The 12,648-nt window shown below is 38.9% G+C and overlaps 1 protein-coding gene across 4 annotated transcripts in view; it reads right to left on the bottom strand.

The window, feature by feature from the left end:
* Positions 1 to 12,648, bottom strand: part of ARNT (aryl hydrocarbon receptor nuclear translocator) — a 56,221-nt gene that overhangs the window by 22,444 nt on the left and 21,129 nt on the right. For 2 of the 4 annotated variants that reach the window (XM_070397254.1, XM_070397253.1), the window contains exons 4-7: positions 10,333 to 10,377; positions 5,726 to 5,770; positions 3,561 to 3,774; positions 844 to 1,057 (exon numbers count right to left, since the gene is read on the bottom strand). In XM_070397254.1, the coding sequence (XP_070253355.1) occupies positions 844 to 1,057; positions 3,561 to 3,774; positions 5,726 to 5,770; positions 10,333 to 10,377 (518 nt within the window). The remainder of the gene's footprint in view (positions 1 to 843; positions 1,058 to 3,560; positions 3,775 to 5,725; positions 5,771 to 10,332; positions 10,378 to 12,648) is intronic. The other 2 variants (XM_070397256.1, XM_070397255.1) reach the window with 1 other exon arrangement.

Genomic DNA, 12,648 nt, shown 5'->3' with positions numbered 1-12,648 from the left:
ATATATATATATGCATGCACACACAGAGGCACGCACACACAGTAAATATCACTGGTTTAAAAACAATTTTATAAGCAATAGAAGCATGTATCTATGTCAAGCTAAAATTGTTCCTCCTTTTATCATACAGAAAGCAACTGGCAACTTTTGGGAGGGGAAATAGCAAAATGAAATCCATTAAAAACATAAAAGAGGGGGAAACTAAATACTAACATTAATATAATCAAAATGGTCTTATTTTAATTACTAGCTTTGATCTGCTTCCACTTTAAAATTTTTTCCAGAGTTGCTTAGAAACAGATGTGACTTGTTTCCTTTAGCAAAATTCTGGCAAAAAGACTGAAGAGCATTAAAATGGAGGCGGGGAGGGATCAAACCAAAAGACAGAAAAATAGTACAAATACAAAAGAACAAAACCTTATACCCTGGCTGATAACTCCCCTCTAAAATAAAAATTTATTATCATAGAATCCAGTACAAAGCCAAGAACAATGGAGTAGAAAAAATACCAGGTAATTACCCATACAAATGGGACAGAAATATGGATCACTTAATTCTTTCAGAATGGAAAAAAGTTTATTGGAGTTTTTACTTTTACTGTTTTATTTACACTAATATTAAGATTAAAATAGACTTTTAAAAGCATTGCCACTCATGAAAGTTTCTAAGGATGAGCTAGCTATAAAGTATATTTTCTGCATGTGAATAAAAAGAACTGATTATATTCATTAAAGGAGAAAATTCTGGAAGCCCTGCCAAATTCAAAGAACAAACTTAAGAGCTAAAACACTTCTGAGAAAGAAAAGAAAGGATTTTCATTCATTTCCATCTAGTATCTCATACCTGTCAGGGCGTTTTCTGAAGTGGAAAGCTGCTCACGAAGTTTATCCACATCATCTGGGTGCACCTGATCATAGAGTGTGCTACCAAACCATTCAGACTGTGGCTGGTTCAAAACAGGAGTCACTGAGTCAGATACATATACCACCCGGCCTGTCTCACATGATACAATAAACAGAAAGCCATCTGCTGCCTCCAAGATCAAATGTTTCAGTTCCTGTCCAAGGAAGAGAAATAAAAATTAATATTGAACTTTGAGAAAATAATTATTATTCATGGCAAGAAGACACTTCCAGCCATAAGTATCTCTCCATAAGTAATTGTTGGCTCCCGCCTCATCCATACCCACAGCTTTGCACCCTAAATGTAACTATCTTCATTGACACGATTTTTTTCCCCAATAGATATTTCCTCAATGTGCTAAGTCACTATCCACCCTTACCCTTTTTACCTCAGGACTAAAGATGGGAAATAAAGAGACTTATCACTAACAGTTCTTTATCTCACCCTCTCTGGTCTCTTTTTAAGATCTTTCTCTATAAATTTTCCTATTTTTTCTCTTTTGCCCCTCAGATCTATAAATATGATAAACTTTTCTAATTCTACACAAATCTTCTGTCAACTCTGCCTGACTCATCTCTTTTTCAGTGCCAAGATTTTATACCAAGAATAATGTTACATTCACTAGCTCAAATCTCTTATCTTTCATTCCACAATTCCACTGCAATCTTCACTCTAAACCATAGCATTTATATTTTTTTCAGGAGGTTACTAATTGCCAAGTCACATCCTCTTAATTGCTAATGCAAGTCCCCTTTCCCTGCTCTTTATCATTTTACTCAATCTCTCTGCAGAATCTGACAATGCTGTCCATTCTATCCTTCAAATTTCGTTTTCCCCTGGTTGCTATGACATCATACTCCAACCGTTGTTTTCTTTCTAAATATACCTTCTCTCCTTCAAGTCTTAAGTGATGGCTCCCCACTGCCTAAAAATTAAAATCTAAATTCTTGCCAAACTGGTTTGGCTCAGTGGATAGAGCGTCAGCCTGCGGACTCAAGGGTCCCAGGTTCGATTCCGGTCAAGGGCATGTATCTTGGTTGCGGGCACATCCCTACTGGGGAGCGTGCAGAAGGCAGCTGAGCGATCTCTCTTCTGTCATCAATGTTTCTAACTCTCTATCCCTCTCCCTTCTTCTCTGTAAAAAATCAATAAAATATATTCCAAAAAAAATCTAAATTCTTTAACTAACTCCTAAATATTCCATCACCAGTTCCCAGCCTACCTTCCTATTACCATCTCCCAAGGCATGTTAAACTACTTGATTTTCTTTGATAATTCAGTCATTCTCACTAGGCTTTTTTCTCACATTGCTCAAGTTACAGTACAGTATTCCCAAAATTTACTACATTATTCCCCTATTCTTTGTTTTTCATATTTGCACTTCTATAGGACTTATTAATGCACCTTTATTATAGAGCTGATCCTGTGTTTATATTATGATTTATTTATTTACATGTTATTTCCGTCAGTGACAATCTTCTATCATTCTTTCTATTTTTCACAGCACAAAGCATCTGGTTAGCCCACAAAAGGTACATAACTGGAGTTCGTTGAATCAATATCTGTATGAGTATTATTAGAACAAACTGATTAACTATTTTGATGTGTATATATATATATATGTGTGTGTGTGTATATATATATATGTGTGTGTATATATGTGTGTGTGTGTGTGTATATATATCTATATATACATATATATATATACATATATACATATATATATAATCTGTGCTATATGTACTTTCAGATCATCTTTTTTGGAAAATTATTATGGCTTTCTTCCAAATCACATTCCTTCCTTTCTTTTAATCCTTTGAGTAAGAGTGGCATTATACGTCAATTTCTTTCTTCCTTATACTTCCTGGAAGTAAATTTTTCCAAAATTTTCTACAGTAACCCTGTGTTATTTTAATAATCAAAATAGAACATGGCTTCCTTACTCTTAGAAGTCTTTGTTGACCATCCTTACTCAGGCCTGGTCTTTCTATTCACTTCAGCAATCCCGCCAGTATGTATCTACTGTATCTAGTCCCATATTAATTATTGTTTTTTTAAAGGTATTTCTTCTCTGTATGCATTTTCCTATCTTTTTTCACTTATGTATGTATTCTGCCACTCTCATATGCAGACTGAGTTCATGAAAGGCTGAAAATGTTTTTGCCTTCTCAATTCTTTTCATAATGCATCAAATATAACAGCAAATCACTAAGCAATGACAACTGCCTGTTAGACTCCTTTTATCACTAAAACTGGAAGCTGCTTCAGGAATAAAAAAATAAATTTCTTCCATCTTCTAAAGCCAAGGAAGATGACTGGTTACACAGACACAGTCATCACTCCTCCTGGTGATTCTACTGTGCTTCTTCTACCTTGTAGGCTGTATTTATGAATGAAGTTCTAAAATACTTATAAGCTTGCTAAATAGTTTTCACAAGTCGTCTCTACTTCTCACTGTTCCAACACTAATAAATGTTATAGCCAGGAATCAAAATGGTCCAAATTTTTCCTTAAGAGCTGAATTCTTGTCCTTTAAAAAATCTACAGATTCAGCTCTGCTATGACATCCTCTATTCAGGATTATGGTCATCTACCCCAAAAAGATCAAAACTTTTCAAGAGTTTCTAGAGTCTCTCAGAGTTGTACATCACAGAGACCTGATCCGTGAGGAAAGACGGCTTGTAGGTGCCATCAGTGGATGTGTTGCCAGTTCCTCGTAAGGACTTCATGTGAGAAACTGCCATGCGTAAGATGGTTAGCTTGTCTGGTTTCCGAGCCAGGGCACTACAGGTGGGTACCATGTCTGACAGTTCTGTGATGTAGGCTGTCATCTTGTTCCGTCGCCGTCGTTCAATTTCACTATGATTTTCCCTGCATAGAAAGAGAGGAGAAGTCCCATGCAGGTGTTCACATCTGAACATTTGGGAGCAGGGAGAGTGATATGAATACCGACTGAGCTGCTGAAGAAATGGGGTATTTAGATTCAGGGATACTTAAGTCTCAGAAGTTAGAGTAAGATTTGCCAACCTTCTCATGCAGAGCAAGCATGGAATAGAAACTAACAAGGGGACAGAGAATAAGCAGATACCAGCAATTCTATTTCCTGGAAATGTCATCTTCTATGTAAATTACCACTCCCTCAGAACAAAAAAAAAAATGTTTTAAGACAAGACAGTCTTCAATATTTAATAGCTGAAAACATAAAATGACTACTTTTTTCCAATACAAGTATGTTGCTCAACAACTGATAAAAGAATTGATAGTATAGATACTGTTGCTCTATAAAATGTTTATTCTAAGCTTCCCTCTCATTCTCAACACTAGAAGACAGAATTAAAATGTTTTGAAATTCTATTTGTACAAAGTCCTCCCTTCTCTATCTTGGTGTGGTGCCAGTGCACTGAGCTCAAGAGATTGTAAGATACCATCTACTAATGATTCTTTATGGGGTCCCCAGTTTGGGACAAAGTGAATTGGAGAGTAGGAGTGGAGTAGGGAGGAGGATGAAAAGGCCTATATAAATAGACATTTTGTATTTCATCAGTGTAAGGAGATCACATCTCTAATACTGACATCCTCAAAATCAAGACAGAATATTATCATTAAAAATAATAATCCAGTACTCTCAAATTGGATTTTTGCCAAGCCCAATAGTTCCTCAGTGTTTTCCATGGGGATGCCTCAAAGAGAGAACCAAATAACATGTTGCATTTCTGCTAGCTGAGAAGCTTTATTTACTTCTATTTTATTTACTTCTATTACCACATAAGGATTCTATTTGAGCAAAAGTTCTTTGTCAAAACAAAAAGAAAAAATAGAACTAATCTAACATAAATCTCTTTTTTATGAGAAGAGCAAACTAAGGTCAAGCAGTTTAATTAGATGACTTTTCCAAGGGCTGCCTTCATACCAATGAATACAATGCTCTTCCCACCATACCATGCAAATCAGTTTTCAAGAGGGTGAAAGAGTTAGTAGGAGGCATGAGTTGAAAGGGCAGCAAAATAAGCTTGTGGCCCAACTGAAAGAGTTAATGACATATAAGAGGAGGGGAAAGTAGTAAAAATAGGTGTTGCAATCAACAAGCTATCTCCTACTGAGTGTCCCAAATCACGGAGACCAGAAAACAGAAAAAAAAGAGGAAAGGTCTCACCACAGAGGTCCACATAGTTATTCTGTCTGAGAAATAGGAAATTCTGCTCTCAAACTTAAAGCACCTATCTTCCTATTATCTGACAGTTTCCTGACACTGAAGTCCAGAAGGTTGATCTTTTAAATAGTCACATCAAGGCTGCTGAAAATTTTCTGGTAAACCACAAAAGATTCAATCACCAGAGCAACACCAGTACTGCTGTGTCACAGTAATCTAGGTGTGAGTCTACACGGAAAAATAAGGGTGAGCTTTCCAAAGAGATGTGAAATAAAGGATGAGGCCTAGAGGCCACGAACTAATTGCAAGCACAGGCATATTTATTAATTTTCTGATAAAAGAGTCCCTGCTAGAGCACCAACTGGCACAGCTGCAATGTTTCTAAAAGCTTTTTGTTCTGAAACTTAGTGCTGAGATAAAGAGGAAAAGAGAAAACTATAAACTAATAGCAATTTTTAAAATTCCTAAGTAAAGTCCCTCAATTCACCACTCAATTTCTGATGGAGGAAGCCAAAGTTCCTATTACACACAAACTTCTAAAAAATATTGTCCCCTCTTGCCACAGATAAGGAAAAATACAAAGAGAAAGGGGAAGAAAAGAGCAGAGTAAGAAAAAAGAAAGAAAAAGCAGCATTATCTGCTTCATCATGCTAAGAGATACTGTTCTCCTACCTGGCGAGTCTCTCTTTATCCGCAGAGCTCTGCTCATCATCCGACCTAAAAACAGAATTAATGAACTAAGCTAAAATGTAAATAAAAAGAAAGAAAAAAGGTACGAAGAAAGGAAGGAAAAGACAGGAAAGAAAGGGAAAAGGAAATAGAATAAAATAGATTCAAAGAACAGAGGAAAAATGGAAATATGGATAGGAACCTTGCCTGTAAATCTACAAAGCCATCTGTTAGAATAAAGAAAAAGTAACTTACAAGACAAAGGTCAACACAAAAGCAAGGCCAATATTTACTATAAATTAACATAATCTGAACACAGAAAGCATTTTGCCAATTAATCTCTATGGAAACCAAGTATATATAGCTTGAAAAAGAACCAAACAAGGGAATACCATTCTCACACACTGTTCCAATCTGGAAAGAAAATGATTATCTAAATAATCAAGGAGGAAGTCATGATAACAATGCCAAATAAGTGATCGCACACACAATCTCTCTATAACACATAGGCACGCATACATGTACTCACAGACAGAATAATGAAGCAGGTTTTACTGGAAAGTATGTAAGTCAAACTAAGAGCTAGGTTTCTGGCATTTCCCCTATCACTGATTTGATCCTGAAGTAGTAAGTTTCTCTTCAGCCACTCTCCTGCTTCTTTGAAATGAAGCCTGTTGGATCCCCAGTACCAACTCTCCCTCCCTGGGAGGGGACTACAAAAGATTACTGCTAAATCTGTGTATTTACTTACACAGAAATACTGTAAGGATTGGTGGCAACTGAAAAAACACCAAGGTGTTAGTAGGCCAATGTATCAGTAATCAATTCCAACACACACACACACACACACACACACACACACACACACACACACGTAAATAGATTAAGAAGCCCCAAATAAAATGTCTAAGTATGACATGTTAACAGATTATTTAAAATGACAAGCACAGCCCTAAGCAGTTTGGCTCAGTGGATACAGCATCTGCCTGCGGACTAAAGGGTCCCCAATTCAATTCCTGTCAAGAGCACATGATCCCCAGTGGAGGGGCGGAGGGTGCAGGAAGCAGCCAATCAATGATTCTCTCTCATCACTGATGTTTCTATCTCTCTCTCCCTCTCCATTCCTCTCTGAAATAAATAAAAATGTTTTTTTTAAATGACAAGCACACTTTATCAATATATGACTTTATCAATATATGACTAAGTTTCTATAAAACAGCCAGCAGGAAAATAGAGACTCCAAATAACAAAATAACTATGAGAATTTTATGTATGTGAAAATTTATATATACTAATGAGCAGAGAAAGAGAACTGAGTGATAGTACATAGCTTAAAGTTTTGGGTTATTATAGTTCCTTAAACTACAAATCATTTTTTTAAAATTAAGAAAAGTCATACATTTTCAGATTTTGAAGACCCTCTACTAAATTCCCAAGGAGGATATGAGGTGAATTAGCTTAATAAATCATATCTTAGAGCAGCGGTTCTCAACCTATGGGTCGCGACCCCTTTGGCAGTCGAACAACCCTTTCATAAGGGTCGCCTAAGACCATCCTGCATATCAGATATTTACATTACAATTCATAACAGTAGCAACATTACAGTTATGAAGTAGCAACAAAAATAATTTTATGGTTGGGTCACAACATGAGGAACTGTATTTAAAGGGCCAGAAGGTTGAGAACCACTGTCTTAGAGGAATAAGTTGTATTGTTTGAAAATTAAAATATCTAAAATTCCTATTATTACTGCCTCCTACTACTATAGATCCATAATCCCTTATCCACTTTAATATATAAATGTGTAAATATTCACCTTAAGCAGGGTAAATAAGATTGAAATAGATCAAGTCATGTTTTCATAGCTTTTTGGAATTTTAGTCAAGAGACTGTGAACCTATACCACTACTTTTTGATGGCTTAACTTTCTAATGCAGCTTGAAAAACTATTTCCTAAATATCTATGATTAACTTTTCATTTTAGAGATGGTTTACATCCTAAAGCGTTTACAAGTGTCTACTTTGATAAACACATTCTTCAAAAACCTCTTAAGTTTACGCCTCTTCTATTGCTTTTGCTACCACCTTTATCCCTGGCCCTTATGATTTTATAGCTACCTTCTTATTTTAACAGCCTCCTCGTTATCTCCCTAACATTAGTGCTTTTTTTATCATACTACAAATATAGAAAAATCCCATATGCATTTTCTATAGCATCCTCTTATTCAAAGCCTATGATAGCATCTTACTGCTTCAGAGAAGTTTTAAACTACTCTGACTGATACTTCTCAGCCTTCTATATCAGTTGTTCTGAAAATATGGTCCCCAGACCAGCAGCATCAGCAAAAAATTAAGTATTAAGTGTGCAGTTAAGCACTGGATTTTGAATTATCCATTTTTCTGACGTTGCTGTAACTCAATTTTAAAAAAATAATTTAGTACTTAATAATATACAGAATGAACTTTCTAAATATAAAACCAATAAGCTGAAAAGGATTTAATAAAAAGCAAAGTATTTTTCATCTAGATGGATAATTTAAACAAATTTATTTCAATCAAAACTTGTCACCACAAAATCTCTCTCTGTTCTCATTTTTAAAAGAATAAAACTGCTACCCTGGCCAGTTTTCTCAGTGGTTAGAGAGTTGGCCTGTGGACCAAAGGATTGCGGGTTCGATTCCTGGTCAAGGGCACATACCTTGGGTGCAGGTTCAATCCCGGGCCCTGATTGGGGTGTGAGTAGGAGGCAACCAATCAATGAATCTCTTTCATGTGGATGTTTCTCTCTCTCTTCCCCTCCTCCCTCCCACTCTGTCTAAAAATCAATGGAGAAAATATCCCTGGGTAAGCATTTTAAAAAAACAAACTAAAAAACTGCCCTGGCCAGGTGGCTCAGTTGGTTGGAGCATTGTCCCATACACCAAAAAGTTGTGGGTTCAATTTCTGGTCAGGGCATGTACCTAAGTTGAGGGTTTGATCCTCTGTCAGGCATGTGGGATGCAACTGGTCAATGTTTCTTTCTCATATTGATGTTTCTCTCTCTCTCTCTCTCTCTCCCTCCCCCCTCTCTAAAAATCAATAAAAACATCCTCACATGAAGATTAAAAAAAAATACACTGTAAAATATATACCACTAGTTTGAAGTCATAGTGTGAAGCCATGTTACCCGAACATAAACAATCTCTATATAAAAAAGCCCAGCAACTGTTACGGCAGAACAACCACAACGACCAGTCACTATGACGCACCAGCCGCAGGGGCCACCACCAGCGCCGCTGCCAAGCCCGAGGGCCCTGGGGCCAGTTGCTTGGCCGCCGCCAAGGCACCGATAAAGAAGAACGCAAAGGTGGCCAGCGTGAGCCTGCAGCTTGAAATGAAGGTTCTGTGGGACAAATTCAATCAGCTGGGCAGCGAGATGATCATCACCAAGGCTGGCAGGCCAGGGTGCCCCTCTCCCTGCTGTGACCCTCCCCATGTGGCGTCAGTCTTGGGCAGCAGGCTTTGGCCCGATCCATGTGAGTGAGACTGAGAAGCAGGGTGGGGGCACAGCCTGGCCACCTGCAGGTCCCTTTCTGCACGGGCCAGCTCCTTCACTCTCCAAGTCCCAGCTCTAGCAACAGCTGCCTTGCACGCTGGGCCTGAGGGTACTGCTCTCAGGTACTGCTCAGGAGGCAAGGAAGGTGGCAGAGAGAAACCCTGTGGACCTGCTGCCCAACCAGCAGCCCAGGACCCGGCACCGCCAGAAACAGACCAGCTCAGAGCACACCGAACTTGGGGAGAAGGCAGCCGCCTGTGAGGGGCCTTGCCACCAGCTGGCTCCCATTGGATCCCACCTTAAAGGAAACTCGGTCTTTGGTTCCTTAGTTCAGTCTATTCTGGCTAAAGAGGAGCAGCTGGGCACATTTTAGGGGAGAATTAAGACTCTTAAGCAGTGTGTTCTGTTCCATGGAGATTGCTACCCAGTTGTCTTAGGCCTAAATTCCGGGTGACTGTGGGGCCTGGCTCTGCCACTGGGGCCCATGTCTTCCAATCGGCCTGTATTTGTTATAAGGGCCCAAAGAGAAGAAGAGGAACAAGTTTTTCAATGCAATGGATTTGACCAACAGACAAAGGCGAGTGCCGGGCTATGTCTCATGTACACACAGACACCAGCTCTGAGTCTGCCTGGCCAAAGGGAGCTCAGGGCCTGTTTGAAGAGTCTTCTGGTCGTTTCTATTTCCTTGCTGAGGCAGTGCTCCCTGGGAAGCCTGGGGCCCATGCTCGGCTCCAGCTCAGTGGATCTTCTCCAGGTCCCTCCCCCTGGTCGGCCCCACCCCTGATCAGCCTCCCATCCCAATCGGGAGTGGGACCAGCTGACCTCCCTCAACCCCCCCTCCCCACCCGCCAGCCTGGCCCCAATCGGCCCCCATTGGGGCGGGCTAGCCAGACCCTACCCGTGCACGAATTCGTGCACCAGGCCTCTAGTATTTATTATAATACTAAGTTAGTCAGCTTTTAGAACAGAAAAGAGACTGGACAGAAAAACTGTTTCACACTGAAATAAAATTAAAACTTAGTATGCTTGCATTGCCTAGTCCTACAACACGGACCGAGATGTTCTACTGTATTACCTGGCAAATCGTTCCTTATCGTTAGACATCTGATCATCATCACACCTGAAGGAGGAAAAAAAAGAATTAGTTCAAAGCATTACACTTATGTCCATTTCACTCTGAAATGAAAACTAGAAAGGAGTAAAAATATTCAATGGGAAAAAAGCCAATGGAAAAACACCATAAATCCATAGAGATAATAACAATGTCCCATAGAACTTTAAAAACCCATTACAAGTGCTCAAGTTTCTGATGTCTCCTTTACTCTTACTTATGAGACACTCCAAAAAAAGATATCTTTTTTTTTTAAATATTTTATTGATTTTTTACAGAGAGGAAGGGAGAGAGATAGAGAGTTAGAAATATCGATGAGAGAGAAACATCGATCAGCTGCCTCCTGCACATCTCCTACTGGGAATGTGCCCGCAACCCAGGTACATGCCCTTGACCGGAATTGAACCTGGGACCTTTCAGTCCGCAGGCCGACGCTCTATCCACTGAGCCAAACCGGTTTCGGCAAAAGATAATATCTTGAGGGTACAGCTGACTTCCCTGTCAGCACCACTCTAAGGTTAGGGATAGCTGTTTTTGTGTTATGTGTTTTTTTTTTAATTATGGCAAAAAATATATAATATAAAACTACCATCTTAACCAGTTTTAAGTGTACAGTTCAGTAATGCTAATTATATTCACACTGTTGAGCAAAAGATCTCTAGAACTTTTTCATCTTTCAAATCTGAAATTATATCCACTGAACACCATCTTTCCATTTCGACCCCCCATACCACCACCAGTTCCTGGCAACTATCATTTTACTTTGTTTTTCTGATTTTGACTACTTTAGATACCTCATATAAGTAGAATCATAGAGTACAGCTGACCCTTGAACAACGCAAGTTTGAACTGGTGGGTCCCCGTATATGCAGTTAAGTGGATCCATGCAGTTTGCTCCTGCATTGTTCAAGGGTCAACTGTTATTTTCAATCCACAGCTAGGAATCCACATGTACAGAGGGTCGATTTATACTACAATTTTTTATTGTATGAGCAGTTGGCACTCTAACCTCTGAGCTGTTCAACAGTCAAATGGATTTGTCTTATTTTGCTTATTTCACTTAGTATAATGTCCTCAATGTTCACCCACGTAGTAGTAAGCGACAAGACTTCCTTCTTTTTTTAAGGCTGGATAACAGTCCATTGGATGTAAATACCACATTTTCTTTATCAATTAGTCTATCAATGGATATATGGGTCACTTCCACCTCTTGGCTACTATGAATAAAGGGGCAATGAACATGAATGTGCAAGTATGTCTCCAATATCCTGCTTTCAGTTTTTTTGGGTATATACCCAGAAGTGGGACTGCTGAATCATATGGTAATTCTGTTTTTAATTTTTTGAGGAATCTCCATACTGTTTTCCATAGTGATTGCATCGCTTTATATTCCCAGACATCTATAAAATAGTTTTTAAGAATGTCAAGGTTTTGCCCAGCCAGTGTTCTCAATGGTTGAGCATCGACCTATGAACCAGGAAATCCCTGTTCAATTCCTGGTCAGGGCACATACTTGGGTTGCGGGGCTCAAACCCTGGTGGGGGGCTTAGAGAAGGCAGCCGATCAATGATTCTCTGATGTTCTCTCTCTCTCTCTCTCTCTCTTTCCCCTCCTCTCTCTAAAACCAATAAAAATATATATGTTTTAGAAGAATGTAAGGCTTTGAAACTGTAGGTACAATGTCAGAGTTACTAGTAACTAGAATAGTGCTTCTCAAACTTGAATGCACGTACATATAGAGGTGGGCAAAAGCAGGTTTACAGATGTGAGTACGTGAAACACAGAAGTTATTCTTGCATTATTATTAACCTACTTTTCTCCAGCCCAGTATTTTCAACTTTGGAAAAGAAAAAAGGCAGGCAGCCTTGGCTAGTGTGGTTCAGTTGGTTGGGCATTGTCCCACATGCAGTGAAAGGTTGCCAGTTCCATTCCCAGTCAGGACACATGCCCAGGTTGCCAGCTTGATCCCGGGGGGGGGGTGGCATGCAGGAAGCAACTGATCAATGTTTCTCTCTCTCAATTCCTCACTCTTCCTCTCTAAAAATCAATTAAAAATCTTTTTTTCTTTCTTTCTTTTTTTTTTTTTTTAAAGAAAAGAGGGTAGAATATGGATGAAGAGGGCTAAGAATGCCCTCCTGAGAAACGAACAGTATGTGAAATGCCTGGATTGTCTAAATCACGGTAAGAGGTAGGTACTGTGAGTGTAGAAGTTTAGCGATAAGGAAGAACACTGTTCTATGAAGACATGATGGAAACCACTCAATCTGATATTGAAAATAG

Source organism: Myotis yumanensis, unplaced genomic scaffold (genome assembly GCF_028538775.1).
Source record: "Myotis yumanensis isolate MYYU_CA2020_CCGP unplaced genomic scaffold, mMyoYum1.0.hap1 SCAF_17, whole genome shotgun sequence".
NCBI classification, from domain to species: domain Eukaryota; kingdom Metazoa; phylum Chordata; class Mammalia; order Chiroptera; family Vespertilionidae; genus Myotis; species Myotis yumanensis.
Note: the sequence above shows the minus strand (reverse complement) of the source record. Positions and strands in the feature narration are given on the sequence as shown.